This window comes from Armigeres subalbatus, chromosome 2 (assembly GCF_024139115.2).
Source record: "Armigeres subalbatus isolate Guangzhou_Male chromosome 2, GZ_Asu_2, whole genome shotgun sequence".
In the NCBI taxonomy this organism is placed as follows: domain Eukaryota; kingdom Metazoa; phylum Arthropoda; class Insecta; order Diptera; family Culicidae; genus Armigeres; species Armigeres subalbatus.
This window is the reverse complement of record NC_085140.1, coordinates 167,465,090-167,482,072: the sequence shown is the minus strand read 5'-3', so window position 1 is coordinate 167,482,072 and position 16,983 is coordinate 167,465,090. Positions and strand designations below refer to the sequence as shown.

At 40.7% G+C, this 16,983-nt stretch overlaps 1 protein-coding gene across 1 annotated transcript; it reads right to left on the bottom strand.

Moving 5' to 3' along the window:
- Positions 1–528: 528 nt before the first annotated feature.
- Positions 529–1,011, bottom strand: LOC134215446 (uncharacterized). Its single transcript, XM_062694635.1, has one exon. It carries the CDS (start codon positions 929–931, stop codon positions 635–637), a length of 297 nt encoding a protein of 98 aa, XP_062550619.1. The 5' UTR covers positions 932–1,011; the 3' UTR covers positions 529–634.
- Positions 1,012–16,983: the final 15,972 nt, after the last annotated feature.

Here is a 16,983-nt window from a genome sequence, read left to right as displayed (position 1 = left end):
GTGGAAAATTCTAAATTGCTTATGGAAATTTTACATTATTTATGGAAATTTTATATTTATTTATTCAAGATTTCTTTATTGGCGAGTTACCTACTATTTTTTATGGAAAATATCTATTTTTTAGGGGAATTTTTATTTTAGCAAAAAAAACCTACTTCGAAAGACTTGGATAGCATTCTTTCTATATCAACATAAAAAACTGAAGATTTTACACTCTTTTGATGGATTTTGTTGAATTTTTTGGCTTTATACCGAAAATGAATTTTAAAGCACTTTGGAAAAATCCTCAATGACGGGACAAATTGAGGATTTTTTAGATTACGGCGGGACAGTACAACAAGATCTGAAAACGATACTGTTACTTCCGTAAACTTCGGAACGTTTAGTCAGCCTAAGTAGGTATAAAATGAATTAAACACTCTACATTCAAATACTTATTTTGTTCCAGAATGAACGAAGCCTTGAAGTTCACCTAGTCGACCACAACACTTGTAACTTTTTCGGACAGTTTTTTATTATTCAAAATCCTTTTTAAATATATTATTTTTGCGAAGAACGTTTTTATTTCAGCACTGTTCACTTATAACTTAACTGCGTATCAATCTTCAACCGTTATGTTAAAGACACATTTTACTCATAGCTTGAACGCATCCTGAAGCTTCTTTCCCGCTCCGGCAAGATCTTCCTTTGCCTTGGCCGCCGCGTCCTTACCCTTTGCCGCGGCATCATCCACCTTCTTCTGACCATCCTTTGGATCCGGGGTGGTCACTGCATCCTTGTCCGCCTTGGAAGCATCAGGCAGATCGGTCTTGGCTTTGCCCGCCGCATCCTTGGCATCCTTGGTGGCATCTTTTGCTGCATCCTTGGCAGCATCCTGAGCGTACACGGCGCACACCAATCCGACGAGCAGGAGAACCACAATCAGTTTCATTTTTATTTGTATTTATTTTCACTCAGCTATTATTATAAACGTTCAAACTACCGACAGACACTGATGCCCATTCATCCGCTGAATCACCTTTTTATAGGGGCAAAAAATGATTCATTTTCCCACTAAAGTAGAACAATTAAAAGAAATGGTTGACGTAAAATTGTTCGACCAGTTCACGTTGAGAACAATTGATTAGAATACAATCATATCAACCGCACACGATACGAAATGGTTTCATCATCGCCAACAAAGAATAGGTGGAAATAGTACTTTTCCTAATTTATCCGTTCAACGCCATAGCTACATAGTCTCAATGAGGGTGGAGAAATCAAGCTTCCTCAACTAATAACACAATTAGGTAAGCATGTTACTTTACTTTGCCGATGTAAAACATCCACGTGACGACTGTTGAGAACCAATCGCGTGCGTATTCGCTTAGATCAAGCTATGTCAGGGATAACTTGGTTTTAACCCTTTTGGCTAAACAAAAAAAAACAAGCTAAACAAGAAAATAATATCAATCGCTAGTTGACTATTCCGGATTTCCACTACATTAAGAACAGATTTTTATTTACAGAGCCTTTGAAAATATTACTGAAAAAACGAAGACTTTTATGTAAAAACAGTTAAAAATAATTTGCATTGAAATGCTTCTGGAAAATTCCTATATGAACCTGTGGTTCCATTGCTTAAGAATTATTGGAGATAGTTGGAAGAATTTTGGTATGGAACCAGGAAGAGTAAATTCGATATTTTTTTGAAAAACTTTGGGAAACACTCGGGAAATAATTTTTTGAACAATTTAAGGAACATTAATCTGTTGATTTTTTTTTCAGAAAAGAACTATGAAATGATAATTGAAGGAAATTTTGAGTGAAGTTTCGAACAAAAAAATCGAAGGGGTTTTTTAAGATCAATTAAAGCCGATTTCGCCCCCTCTGTTAAGGTAAGATACCACTTAAAAGTTAAGCGGAAATGATGAAATATTTATTTAGAACTTTGATTAAAACGGATTGAAGACCTCGCTGATTCTATTCTTTTGGTCAAATATAATATATTTTCTTATTATAATATTACTAATTAAAATCTTTTCTTTGGTTCTCCGGATACAAGCGACGACTTCTACTTATTGATAGTGCACTAGCCCATTCGGCGTTAGTCTGATATTTAACTAATAAATATATCATCCGGAGAGGGTTAAAAAAACGGGTGTGCAGCACATCCAATTATCAGCAACTTTTTTTTGCGCACTTCATCAAGCGGACTGCGGTCATCTAATCGATAAACTCACTTTGTCGGGCTTGTTCCTGATCGTTCGCTCTCTTTCTATAGAAGCGCCGCCGCGTGAATTCAAAACTCGATCGTTTGCATAATTGTTTAATTGCATGCTGTTTGTTGTGACTGCGTTGCTTAGAGACTTTTAGACAATGGGGCGTTTAACCCAGCAGCGTAACGGATGAATTAGTCAGAAGGTGTTAAATTGATATCGTTATGTTGTTATGTTACATTTGAGATTAGGTGCTCGGAGTATAGGTGCATAGTTATCATTATCACAATTAGAGATTATTAATCGAATTTATATAATCAACGAAGACTCAATGAATGATTTCGATACCTCATCAACGTTTGTATGTATCAATAATGACGACTTAATTGATAAAGGTAATTCCTAGAGGCGCGTTTTAGACTGATTTCAATCACATTTCTTTATTTGAACAAATCTCGCGAATCATAGGATTATCGTAATATGACAAACATTTGAAGGTAGATTTTTATCTACCAGACAGATGTTCCAGAATATCACTTACCACCTATAAATACGCGATACAAAAAATGAATGAGCATCAGTTATTTGTTAACAGTAGCAGAATCAGTCAACATGAAGCTAACTCTAGTTCTCCTGTTCGTTGGATTGGTGTGTGCCGTATATGCCCAGGACGCAGGCAAGGTTGCTGCCGGAAAGCCCAAGGCTGATCTGCCAGGAGCTCCAAAGCTAGATCAGGCTGCCGTGCCCAATGCTGGCCCAAAGGGTGCCCCGAAGGAAGATGTTACGGGAAAGGCTCAGGATGCTGCGGTCAAGCCAAAAGTTGAAGCTCCCAGACCTGGTCAGAAAGTTTAACTAGAAGGAGATGAACTATAGTATACTATTGGAAGCATATCGCTAATGATGAAATAAACGAAAGGTTATCGGGTCCTACAACAATGATTATTCCATTGTATACCCAAGGAATGAAGAGGAGTAATCTGAAATTATTCGTTTCCATGACAATGCCATTAACAACCAGTATGATTCACAATCTGATGAAAAATTGTTGGTAAATACCAAGGGTCCGAATCCGTCCAGCTCATGAGATGTCAATACATTAAAGGGGTTTTAAGGCACATCTATACTGCCTTCATACGCATATTTGTCCCATGTTTGCTGGGACTCCCTATATACATGGGACAGTTATGCGTATAACGGCAGTATATCTTCTCTTTTCTATATACATAAATGAGTTAATGTAATGTAATGAGTGTTCGGAATATATGTCTGTTTGGGATTTGAGTCAAAACGGTATTAGGAACGAACACAAGATGCTTAGAGGCCGTATATTAATTACGTAAGCAATTTTTCTGGGTTTTTCAACCCCCCTCCCCCATGTAAGATTTTTTCCATACAAATCATTTTTTATTTATATGGAGCGTAAACAAATGGCAGACCTCCTTACCCTCATAAGTGCTTACGTAATTAGTGTACGACCCCTTAGTATACCAGTGAAATTTTTTTCTTCATGCTATTGAGAATCACACTTCAAGGCATGTGATTGAGAATGATACTGTTATAACTGTATGACCGGTCTACAAAGTTCTCAACTGAAGAAATTTAAAACTGTTTTAGACTAAAGAAACTGAAAACTGCTTTGATTAGTTCAGATTTTCATTCCATTATAGGCATAGCATAGCATATTCAAGAAACGTACCGTGCGATGCGTTCAAAAGGCAATTCGATAGGTGAGAAGTATATTTGCATTTTTTTCCTAAACAATTTCTCACATTTCCGACTCTTTTTGATATCGTCCACACCTGCATTACTGTAACTCACATATTAATTTTTCGATATGTACATTGAATTTGTTCGAAAGCATATAGGAAAATATTTCTGATTAGCAAAAAAACACAAACGTGTTGCACACGTGTTTTTTGTTGAATGGATCTTTGTTATTATATTGTTTGTTAATTTAATAATATTAAACTAGAATTTATTCAGAAAAGGTTATTCAAGCAACCGTTTTCACAAAATATCTAAAAAAGGAGGACATTTTAGCGTAAAAGGGGCAGCAGGGACTATGTCCAAGGGCTTGACGATCCCTCCCCAGGCCATCTGCAAGATGTGGCGCCTGCCTAGGATGTGGTGGGGTTTGACAGTGGGCCCTGTTAAACCTGTATAACAAGACAAAATTTTCAAAACGACTTATCTGCTTTTGTAAAGAAAGATTCAAACGTCGATTTGACGAATCTGATATCACTTCAAGGCAAACCAACGCCAGCAACATGTAGCCCTAACCTTCACCTACCTATTGCTAGTATTGGTTTGTGTGGGAGTACTATCAGGTTCGTCAAATCGACGTTAGAATCTTTATTTAAAAAGCAAATAAGTCGTTTTGAAAATTTTGTCTTGATAAAAAGCTGCATGTATCCGCAAGTAGGCTCCGCCAATGCGACCGTGTGCCGCTCAAAGCTCCCAAGCCCAAGTCCTGGTGTTAGGTGGGACGCTAAACAGCCCTGACACGACGGCCCTCCGACGAGACAGTTTGCGCAGGCCCAATAGGCCGCCTTCAAAATCAACCATTACGAACGACATAGAAGATAAAACGATTCGATACAATCGGCAACGACCTAGGCGACGAATAAAGGATCACGATTGGAAGCTTGGAACATGGAACTGCAAGTCGCTAGGCTTCGCAGGTTCTTCTTCTTCTTCTTATTGGCATTACATCCCCACACTGGGACAGAGCCGCCTCGCAGCTTAGTGTTCATTAAGCACTTCCACAGTTATTAACTGCGAGGTTTCTAAGCCAGGTTACCATTTATTGCATTCGTATATCATGAGGCTAACACGATGATACTTTTATGCCCAGGGAAGTCGAGACAATTTCCAATCCGAAAATTGTCTAGACCGGCACCGGGAATCGAACCCAGCCACCCTCAGCATGGTCTTGCTTTGTAGCCGCGCGTCTTACCGCACGGCTAAGGAGGGCCCTAAGGAGGGCTTCGCAGGTTGCGACAGGATAATACACGATGAATTACATCCCCGCAACTTCGATGTCGTTGCGCTGCAGGAAATCTGCTGGACAGGACAGAAAGTGTGGAAAAGCGGGCATCGAGCGGCTACCTTCTACCAAAGCTGTGGCACCACCAATGAGTTGGGAACCGGCTTCATAGTGCTGGAAAAGATGCGCCAACGCGAGATTGAGTGGCACCCAATTAACGCAATGATGTGCAAGCTATTGATAAAAGGCCGATTCTTCAACTCTAGCATCATTAACGTGCACTGCCCACACGAAGGGAGACCTGACGACGAGAAAGAAGCGTTCTATGCACAGCTGGAGCAGACATACGATGGATGCCCACTGCGGGACGTCAAAATCGTCATCGGTGACATGAACGCTCAAGTAGGAAAGGAGGAAATGTATAGACCGGTCATCGGACCGGATAGTCTGCATACCGCATCGAACGACAACGGCCAACGATGCATAAACTTTGCAGCCTCCCGCGGAATGGTAGTCCGAAGCACTTTCTTCCCCTGCAAGAATATCCACAAGGCCACATGGAAATCACCTAATCAAGTAACGGAAAACCGAATCGACCACGTTCTAATCGACGGTAAATTCTTCTCCGACATCACGAACGTACGCACTTACCGCAGTGCGAATATTGAATCCGACCACTACCTCGTTGCAGTATGTCTGCGCTCAAAACTCTCGACGGTGTACATCAGGCGTCGGAGTCGTCCGCCGCGGCTAAACATTGGGCGGCTACAAGACGGTAGACTAGCCCAAGAATACGCGCAGCAGCTGGAAGTGGCACTCCCAACGGAAGAGCAGCTAGGCGCAGCATATCTTGAAGATGGCTGGAGAGATATTCGATCCGCCATTGGAAGCAGCGCAACCGCTGCACTAGGCACCGTGGCTCCCGATCAGAGAAACGACTGGTATGACGGCGAATGTGAGCAGTTAGTTGAGGAGAAGAATGCAGTATTGGCGAGATTGCTGCAACACCGCACGAGGGCCAACGAGGCACGATACAAACGGGCGTGGAACAGACAAAACTCGATTTTCCAGAGGAAAAATCACCAGCAGGAAAATCGAGACCGTGAAGAGACGGAGGAACTATACCGCACTAATAACGCACGAAAGTTCTATGAGAAGTTGAACCGTTCACGTAAGGGTCTGTTCACAAATTACGTAACGCAAAAATCCGAGTTTTTGACCCCCTCCCTCCCCTTGTAACAAAAAGTAACACTTTTGGTACCCCCTCCCTCCCCCATGTAACGCGTAGCTGTGAAAATTTTAAAGGCAGATTTGTTTTCCTTTACTGAAACATGTGGGTTTTGCTATTTTTCAACAGGTTTTAAGTGGTTGAACTAAAATGCAACTGCTTGGAATGAAAACTCTCTGGGTTTCCTCTGTTAACTTTGGCTTAGTTTGGAAGATCTAATCATGAAACACAATACCAATCAAAGCGACGTTCCCGAGGACGTGAATCGTGAATATTCTTCGTGAGACAAAAAATCCTCGAAATGTAGCAACAATTTTTCGAACAAAAGTCGATGTCTTTAAGAATAAGCCAACTCTGAGATAAGAAGTAAAAAACTACAAAGACTAACATGGGACAATTATAATTAGTTTGGTTTTGAAGAGGATAGGTTGATGCGTGTTTATCGACTTGATCATGACATATCAGCAATTACTTCAATTAGTGTTAAAAAACATTTAAAATATTGTTTTCTTCGCGTTATGCGTAACATTCGGTAGTACTCACCCCCTCCCCCACCTTTTAGTGTAACAAAATATAACACAAGTTAGACCTCCCCCTCCCCCCAAGAGCGTTACGTAATTTGTGAACAGACCCTAAGGGCCACGTGCCACAGCCCGATATGTGTAAGGACATAAACGGGAACCTTCTTACAAACGATACATACATAAAACACTCAAATACACGACGTTATTCGTTAAAATTAACATTTTAAAGTCTGACTGAATTCGCCCTATAGTAGACCTCTTGGGGGTCCATAATAGGAATTTGCTTCCCTATAGTCGACCCTTCATTTGATTTTTATGTTCCATTTTGGGACGTTCTTTTTCCCTATTATGGACCCCCCAAAATATTCCTATAATGGACACTCTCGTGTTTATTATTTATGGAATTGTAAAAAATCATTTAATTTTACTTTCCATAGCATCTCCAATGCATGTAATCAAATCATAGGACTGTAAGGTAGGTTCTCCCGATGGAATTTTATACCAAAATGTTAACATTGTGCTGTAATAATGCAAAAATGGCTGGACCCTCTATTGGTTGGGGGTCCACTATTGGGCACTTTACCCTAATTTGTGAATGAGCTTTATTCCGATCCGAATAATTCTAGTATTGCGCATAAGGGGCAAGCCAGAGTAAACGCGACGAGCGATGCGACGCGACAGTGCAATTTGACAGCCTGTTGATAATTTACTTACTTACTTATGGATCCTGTACACCTCCGGTGGTGCAAAGGGCCGGCATGAAAGATCTCCATCCTGAGCGTTGCCCGGCTATCGCTTTAACCTGTTGCCAGGTTAGATTTCGGTCGACTTCTTTTATTTCTTTATTGAGGCTTCGCCGCCATGAGCCTCTGGGTCTGCCTCTGCTGCGATGTCCCGCTGGGTTCCAGTCTAATGCTTGTTTACAGATTTCGTTTCCGCCCCTACGTAGAGTGTGGCCGACCCAGCCTAACTTCCGATCCCGAATTTCTGTTGCTATCGGCCTCTGGTGACAACGACGATGGATGGAGCTCGTTGTTTGAGATCCAGTTGTGAGGCCACCAGGCCCGAATTATATACCGCAGGCATCTGTTAATGAACACCTGCAGCCGTTGAGTGTTCTCCACTGATACACACCATGTTTCGCTAGCGTATAACAGCACAGATTTCACGTTAGAGTTGAAAATTCGTATTTTGGTGCGTTCACTTATCTGCCTGTTTTTCCAGATATTTCTTAAACTCGCAAAGGCAGCCCTTGCTCCACTGGTTGCCCGGCTACTGTGAAACTGGAAGGAGTCACCGTGTTTACATCCAACGATTTGGTTTTGTTGACGTTGATGACTAAACCTGCCGAGGAAGAGCGCTCGGCAAGGTCGTTGAGCTTACTCTGCATATCAGAGCGCCGTTGCGCGAGGAGTGCAACGTCATCAGCCAATTCGAAGTCGTTTAGTAGCCCGCGGTTTGGTTCACGGTCAATCGCATCTACCAGAATCTCATCGATTACGATGAGGAACAGTAACAGTGATATAATACATCCTTGCCTCACACCAGCTACGACCCGGATAGGGTCGGACAGGACCCCATTGTGCAGCACTCTACACGAAAAGGCCTCATACTGTGCTTCGATGAGGCCGATGATTTTCTCAGGAACCCACTTGCGTCTCAGGGCGCCCCACATATTCTCGTGATTGAGACGGTCGAAAGCTTTTTCGTAGTCAATGAATACCAAGTAAAGGGACTCTTGAAATTCGTTGACCTGCTCCAGAATTATGCGGAGCGTGACAATGCGGTCCACACAGGATCTTCCGGCACGGAAACCGGCCTGCTGCCGCCGGAGAGTCGTATCGACCCTCTCCTGAATCCGGGCTAGGATAATTTTGCACAGAACTTTGAGAACGGTACACAGCAACATAATGCCTCACCAGTTATCGCATACAGTCAGGTCACCCTTTTTGGGTACCTTCACTAAGATTCCTCGCATCCAGTCGACCGGAAAAGTTGTGGTGTCCCAGATATTACGAAATAAACGATGCAGTAGTTGAGCGAATGTCATGGGGTCAGCTTCGAGCATCTCGACTGATATGCGATCGACCCCTGGGGCTTTATTCGATTTCATGCTTTGGATGGCTGTTTGAATCTCTAGCAGTGATGGAGCTTCGGTATTGACGCGTGTTATACGTCGGATCCTAGGCAGATCATGCCGAGGTGGTGATGGCCTGGCTGGCACTTGAAAAAGTTGTTCGAAGTGCTCGAACCAGCGTTTCAGCTGGTCAGTTGGGTCGGTCAATAACTGATCATTCGCGTCTTTCACAGGCATCGTTGCATTCATCTTCGCCACGCTTAAGCGTCGTGAGATATCGTAGAGGAGGCGAATGTCCCCGGTTGCGGCGGCTCTCTCCTTCGTCGGCCAGAGAGTCTGCCCACGCTCGCTTGTCCCGTCGACATGAGCGTTTTACTTCCTTCTCAAGAGCCGCGTATCGTTGATGGGCTAAGACTTTGGCTCCTCTGGTTTTCGATCGCTCTATCGCGGCTTTGGCTTCTCTTCGCTCCTCTATCTTCCTCCAGGTCTCATCGGTGATCCATTGTTTTCTCTGGGTGCGCAGTTCGCCCAGATTGTTCTCGCTGGTGGCGATGAAGGCATTCTAGATGGCGGTCCATTGGTCTTCCACGCTGCCACCTTCCGGAATATCTGCAGCACGCGTCTCCAGTTCTTCAACGAAGGACCGTTTCACCGTGGCATCTTCCAGTCGGCGTGTGTTGAATCGTCGTCCAACTCTTTCCTCCTGCCGACGAATCCGCGCAATGCGCAGGCGTATTTCGCCGATGAGGAGGTGATGATCAGACGCGATATCGGCTCTACGTTTATTCCGTACATCAAGAAGTTTCCATTTTCGGCTGATGCAGATGTGGTCGATTTGATTTTCTGTAAAGCCGTCACGGGAGACCCACGTGACCTTGTGAATTATTACCTTGTTATTACCACAAAATTCTGCGAACAGCTCTCCGTTTTCGCTCATTTCTCCGAGACCATGGCGTCCCATAATGCGCTCATGGTTCGAGTTGTCGGATCCGATCTTCGCATTGAAGTCGCCCAAACAGATCTTGATATCACCCTTCGGAATTCTATCTACGACGGCATTGAGTTGACTGTAGAAGTTCTCTTTGTCTTGCAGATCGGCAGCATCGGTTGGCGCATAACATTGGATTATAGTAAGGTTTCGGACCCGTGTTCTAAATCTGACAACGATTATCCTTTCACTTATGGGTTCCCACTTCATAAGCGCAGAGCGAGGGGCGATCAACTGTATGAATCAGTTGAATTGTAAATAGGGGAACTGTACCGGTTTTGGCCATGTTCCTAATTTGGCCAATTTTGCGAATAACTCCAAAAATAAAGCAATTCGGGAGGGTTTTATCAGTTCCAACAAAAGATATATCCCTCACGATTCAACGCTGCTTTTAACTGATCGATTATTTTGGAAAAATATGTATTTTTCAGGGTTGGCCAAAATAGGCACTAAGTTGGCCAAAACCGGTGCACTTCCCCCAGAGCCGTAGCGTGGCCTCCCAGTGCCCTTGGCGAAACTTTATTGGGCGCCCCCCTTTTTTTCTAAATTTGTTTATTTGAGAGGCTCAGGCGTGTATAACACTTAACGGAGCCGAGACTCCTAATGATATTTACAAACTATATCATTATTATCAACAGTTAGTTAAGGGGAATGGTGTAAAATTTTCTTTATGAATTTCTTAAGTTTCTAAAACCTTCATATTTTCCAATATAGATGTAAGAAGTAAGAATTACTAAAAGCCATAAAATTCCTAGAAATCAATTGAAATTTTAATGAAAATCAATAAACTTATGCAAATAAAAATAACTCGAACCAGTAGTGCACGGATTCTGGACAAAAAAATCCAAACTTCTTTATTATGAATTCATGCACTAGTGGCTAATAAAATGTGTGCTCGTCGGTGCTTGAAGCTCTATTGGACCTAGACGAATAAAAAAACCCTACTTTGGAGTGGGTTGGATGACCTTCAGATACTCCATATTGCTTAAGAAAAATCCAACTCTATAGTTGCTTGGTTGGTTGTTTCAAGAACTCAACGACTTTTAATAAAATTCAACTCTGTTGTGAAATGGTAGATAGTTGGCTTAACGATTGGACCTAGTCATATCAAGAAAAACCCAAGTCTGGAGAGAATGGCCATTGAATCTGGCGGTAGTTTGGTGGCAATGGTGGAATTGCTTGGCAGAATTAAATTCAACGTTGAAGTAGGTCAGTCGCCATCATTATTGAAATGCCTCGATGCAGATTCTTGCGCTCAGTATGCTGTTAGACAATTGACATCATTCCAAATACTCATCCTCGTTTAAAGCTTAACCAGTTTATATAAAACCAAGGGGAAAATCAAACTTACACACTAACTTTTTCTTTCTCGAGCTCGGCAAAATCGGGCACCGCTGTAGCTCAGTAAATTTCAAAACTGAACTTCGGCATAAAATTTGGTTTATTACTGATTTTCGGCAAAATATTTACCATATCTCAGCAACTGAAACGTCACTTTTAGTGAGATCTCGGCAAAAATCATGTTTGCTGAAACTCGGCGGTGCCCACCTCGGGAAAATAAACAAAAAATGCTGAGATCTCGGTGAAAAAAATTAAGTGTGTATATTATCAATGCTCACCGAATATTCAACATCTTTGCTTTGTTTTTCACTATTGAACTTACACACTCAGTTTTTATTTCTGCAGCTCGGCAAAAATCCGCACAGCCGTGCGCCAGCAAAATAAAAAACTGATATTCCGGCAAAAATAGCGTTTGTTAGCTGATTTTCGGCAAATTATTTGCTGGTTATCAGCAATTTTGACAGAAATCTCGGCAAAAAACATGTTTGCTGGGGCACGGCTGTGCGATTCTCGGTAAAAGTTCAACATTTTGCTGAGATCCCGGTAAAATAAATTAAGTGTGTATACAAGTTTCTGGCTCGATGGAATCGAAAATATCAATGGAACAAATGCGAACGATTTCGAATCAAATAGTTTGTCTGCGTAAAATAAGTAAATTTATCTCAAATCAGTCTAAGCTAAGCTAAGTTAAATAAATAAATTTATTTCAAATTAAAACTCTCTATCACTTCTTCCGTGTGAAGTTTTGTACAGTCTACTCTGTGTTTCGCCTTTAGCGTATTGAAAAGTCCCCTTCTAGGGCTCCTTCCTTAGAAGCCTGCTTCATGTCTGCTCCTTTCCATTTGCGTTTCCTGTTCTTATCATTTTCTTCTTGCTTCTTTATCTGTCAAATAAATGATGAAAAAGACAGCGAAGGCGATAGCATAAATCTTCCAAATTGGGGAAAACGTGCCCTCTGAGCTGACGTCCTAATACCTGTATCAGTTATTAACGGAAAAGGGCTCTCCGGATACTATATACGATTGATTACGAATCGTTGACTATCGAGGAAATCATCAAATCACGAAATTTTAGACCTGCCATGTTGTATGCTGTGCCAATATGGACTAGTTGCTGCAATACCAGAAAGAAGGCACTTCAGAGGATTCAAAATAAAATTTTGAAAATGATTCTGAAGTTGCCTCCGTGGTATAGTACCAATGAACTTCATAGAATTTCTAATATTGAGACATTGCAACAAATGTCCAACAAAATAATTTCCAATTTTAGACAAAAATCGTTGCAATCTTCTATTGCAACGATTAACTCCTTGTACCCTTAGTATAAAATAGGTTAAGTTTAGTTTAAGTTGAAAACATTGTAATTCCTACATGGTTCAATTCAACCAGAGGAAAAATTTTAACTGCCAGAGGCAATTGAAATGTATTAATAATAACTAAAAAGTAACATAGCAAATAAGGATGATAGTGTTAAGAAAACACGGAACACCTAGTCTAAGAGATGAATGCATGTATTAGATAATTAGCAAATAAAATTAGTAAAAAAAAAAAAAATACAAAAGGACACAACAAAAGAGATGAATGCATGTATTAGATAATTAGCAAAAAAAAAAAAAGTCAAATCACGAAATCCTTGATTTTGGCGCCCCCTAAGGCCTGGCGCCCTTGGCGGGGGCCAACCTGGCCAACCACACGCTACGGCGCTGACTTCCCCTACTCGCATCCAAAAGTACACAGAAAAATACTTAAAAAATCAAAAGTTCTTTTTAATACTTCAATTCGAAATAATTCAACAATACGTCGACATTTCGTCAATACGACTTTAAATACAATTTAAATACACGATTATTACGCCGACTCGTCAAAAATACGTCAATACGTTTCAATCTGTTTGTTTATTTTGACAGATATGGAATTGTTTTGAAAAAAAAGCCGTGTTTTTGATTCCTATATTACCGACTCGATTATCGGTATCTCAACAAGAAAAATGGATACAACCGAGTTGAACATCGATAAATTATCAGAGTCTTTATTAGAGTTGCGCAAAAAATGAAGCCAAATCTACCTATTGAACTGTCAAACCGCATCTACCTATCGAGCAAAGCAAAATGAATATTATTATGGCGAAGTACAACACTTTCTCGCACTTCAATATCAACACACCTTCCAGTAAATCAGCAACAATACACTCACTTTTTCGCAGTTTGTATAGATAACTTTGGTAAAGGCTAGTGTTTACAGTTCGGAAAACGGTGTCACGGGAGTTGGTCCCCCATGAATTTTCAAAGAGGCGGGAATTTCATTTTTCGTGCCCAAATACCTTGAATGCCTTGAATCTCGCTCCTTTGAAAATGCATGAGGAATTAAATCCCGTGACACGTTTGTAAACAAACTAACAAACCTTGAGGGATTAAAAAACTTTAGAAATGGACACTCGCAGTCATTTGAACACTGACAAAAATCCAATCATATCCATTATGTGTGGCACACATAAATTTTGACTATAGCATTTCCCACATAACGGCTATGTGAATTCGCATAGCATATATGTGGAAACACACATAACCCTTATTAACTAATAACCTTTATGTGGATTCTCCTATAGCGGGTGGTTATTAACGCACACATAAAATTTATTTGTAAATTTCTTTAGATTTTTGCCAATAAAAATGTGTGGATTTTTATTAGTGAAGGGTTGAAGAAAAATGAATGTTCCTAGCGTGCTTTGCAGGCAAAATTTGATGTGCCTGCAGAGTTTCAAGATCATGCTCCATTTTCGCTGGTTTATTAGCCATTTTAATTCGCGTCTACGAATGTAAATTCTCCACTCACATGTGGTGGAACAAGTAGGGGGGATTGGCGGCCATATTTCACGCAAAGTCTGGCAGAAAGCAACGAGTTTGTAAAAAAAATTCAATTCATGTTGATAAAATACACGAAAAATACAATTAATGGAGCATTTAATACACTGCAATACTGAAATACACAAAAATACTTCAATGCACGAAAAAAATACAGAAATACAAAAAAAATCTTTAATTTTCAATTCAGGCAGATGAATCGTAAATACACAAGTTGACAGCCCCTCGGCGCAGAGTCTGCCTGAGCGTTTAGTAGGAAATCAACTCCGCGATGGCGGGGAGCGTGTTCACCTCGTAAACCAGAGTATAGCAGAACTTGTCCCGACGGCGTTCTGTATTCTCCAAAGTTTGGCCAACGGACTTCACTCAGTCCCAGGATCTCAAGCTTCATGCGGCGTGCCTCATTGGCAAGTTGTGCCAATTTACCCTGCTGGGCTAGGGTTAAAACGTTCCATGTCAATATTTGTGTCCGTTGTTTCGCGCTAAGAGTCGTCGCCGTAAATTATTAATATATTAAATTTTATTACCTGAGGTCGAAATTGAGTGAATTAAACTTACATTTGGGTAAATCAATTTTCCGTTGGGTACTTTTTTAACATGGGAGTAAAGACAAACTACTTCTACCAAAAGATATTTTAGTTACTACACCGAGGCAATTTTCCGTATACCTATTATGTGTGAAACTACATAGATTTTTGCAATTTGCCTCCGTAAATGAATACTATGTTTAGAAACATATATAATATCAAATCAATATCAAATAAAAGCTATGTTCAAAAGTACATGAAGTTTATTAGCGCTGGCAAATAAAATTTATGTGTGAGGTCAATGAAATTTATTCCCCATTAAACAAATAAAATTTATGTTCGAAATCATAAAACTTATGCAAAGGTAATCAATAATGTTTATATATTTATTTGGAATAAAAAAGCACACCTCAAATGTTTTTATGACGGAGAATTTATTAATTCAAAATTATAGATTTGATTGTAGTTTTAGCTCCGCACGCATCATAAATCCTTAACCGGAATGGATTATGGATGAAATTCCGTAAGCCGGCAAGCCATGACCAGCTGCGTGATGGAAACGGGTATAAACTATCAGGAATAATCAGCTCTACACTACATCCGTAACCGTTTTCGTGCGTGCGCCCTAGCCATCAAGAAGATTTCCTTCCCCTTTGCCACAACAAACCAGACTTCCGGAAAGGGATTCCCCGAGCAAATTGTTGGTTAGATGGCCGATTCTGATTTTCAGAGCAGCAGCGTTTTAGCATCTCCTCCATGTTTCTTCTTGGCGTTCTTAAGTTTGGCGGTTCCCAGTTCTTCATGAACTGGAACCGGCGTTTAACTTGAGAGTTTTTCATCCAGGTTCCTCGAGGAATATTACTGCAGAAATTTAACAGAAAGCTTTAATCAGCTAGGAATTAATGTAAAAATATATGAATAATCACCTTGTGAAAAATGCTTTTGCTGCAGATGATGGTTCGAACAGGTTTGGTATTGCGAGAAGATAGAAAAATTCGAACGAGGGTCCGACGGTCGACCGTCGGAAAGTTGTTCCGCAAACGTCAAATCACTTGATGCACGGAAAATAATGTTGGTTGATTTTTTCGGTGTGAATGTTGATTATTGAAATCAAAGAAAATATATAACTTTAAACGAGTGTTACGTGCCGCTATATATTTTAAATAAGTTTTATGATACTTTCAAGGCATTTCGGAACGTTTTTATGCGATTTTGAAGCATTTTAGACTTCTCGAATATTCTTGATATCAAGGAATATCAACACTTTTCGCACAGTGCATGTCATTTGAAGTTTCCGACACTCAGTCTTCTTCTTCTTCTTTGCTCCGCAAAAATAGAAGTTTTCTCTGTTCTCGCAATACGAACAGGATGATAGCACGAACTGGGTGGAGTACACTGCCGGAAAAAATATTTCGAATTCCTTAAGTTTTACCTTATGAAACCCTAAAAAAATCATTTCATTTCGTTTCATAAGATTCAAATGGAAATCAAAAGTCTACCCTATGAAATTCATAACAATTTCTTGCGTAAAATATTCATAAGGTATTCTTATGAACGAACCTAGTTCACCCTGGCGTTCATCGAAAAAAGGTGACAAAATGGCTATTTTTCCAGTTTCATATGTTGATTGGTAAGTTGTCATACTTTTAAACAGCAGAAAAAACATTTATTTATTGAATATTTATGCTTCAAACTCTTTTCAGCTAAAAAACAACGATTGTCGGCCACTTGATTTTCAACACCGGATTGCTCATCAGCGTTACCAGCACAAGATTCGAGAAATCCGGGACGAACGGATCGTCATGAGTCTGGCGGTCGTTCTTGCGGGAAGTAGGATGCTGGCAATGCCCCCGCTCAACAAAACAAGAGCTATTTCATTTGGGAGTAGCAATTCGTACCGTAGATACCCCAAAGGAGATCGAGTGTATCGTCGATCTCGGTACTTGATTACCGGAGATGAGCTACGGTGCAATTACTGCCATCGGATCTTGTCGCTGCGGAAGCATCTATGAGTGCTAAATATATATATTGTGATATATGGTGATGATAAATCCGACAGCGAGAATGATGACGATGACGCTAGGGACGGTACGGATTCGGCTTGCGATGCGGTGTTCAGGCGATTACTGCGGGAAGCGATTCATTAGTGAGGACAATTTGGAAAAGCTCATTCAAAGACACGCTGAATTGATGGAAGTGGGTTGGATGGGTAAGCTTATTTTTGTTTGTTTATTTAAACGTTATTTCATGGGAA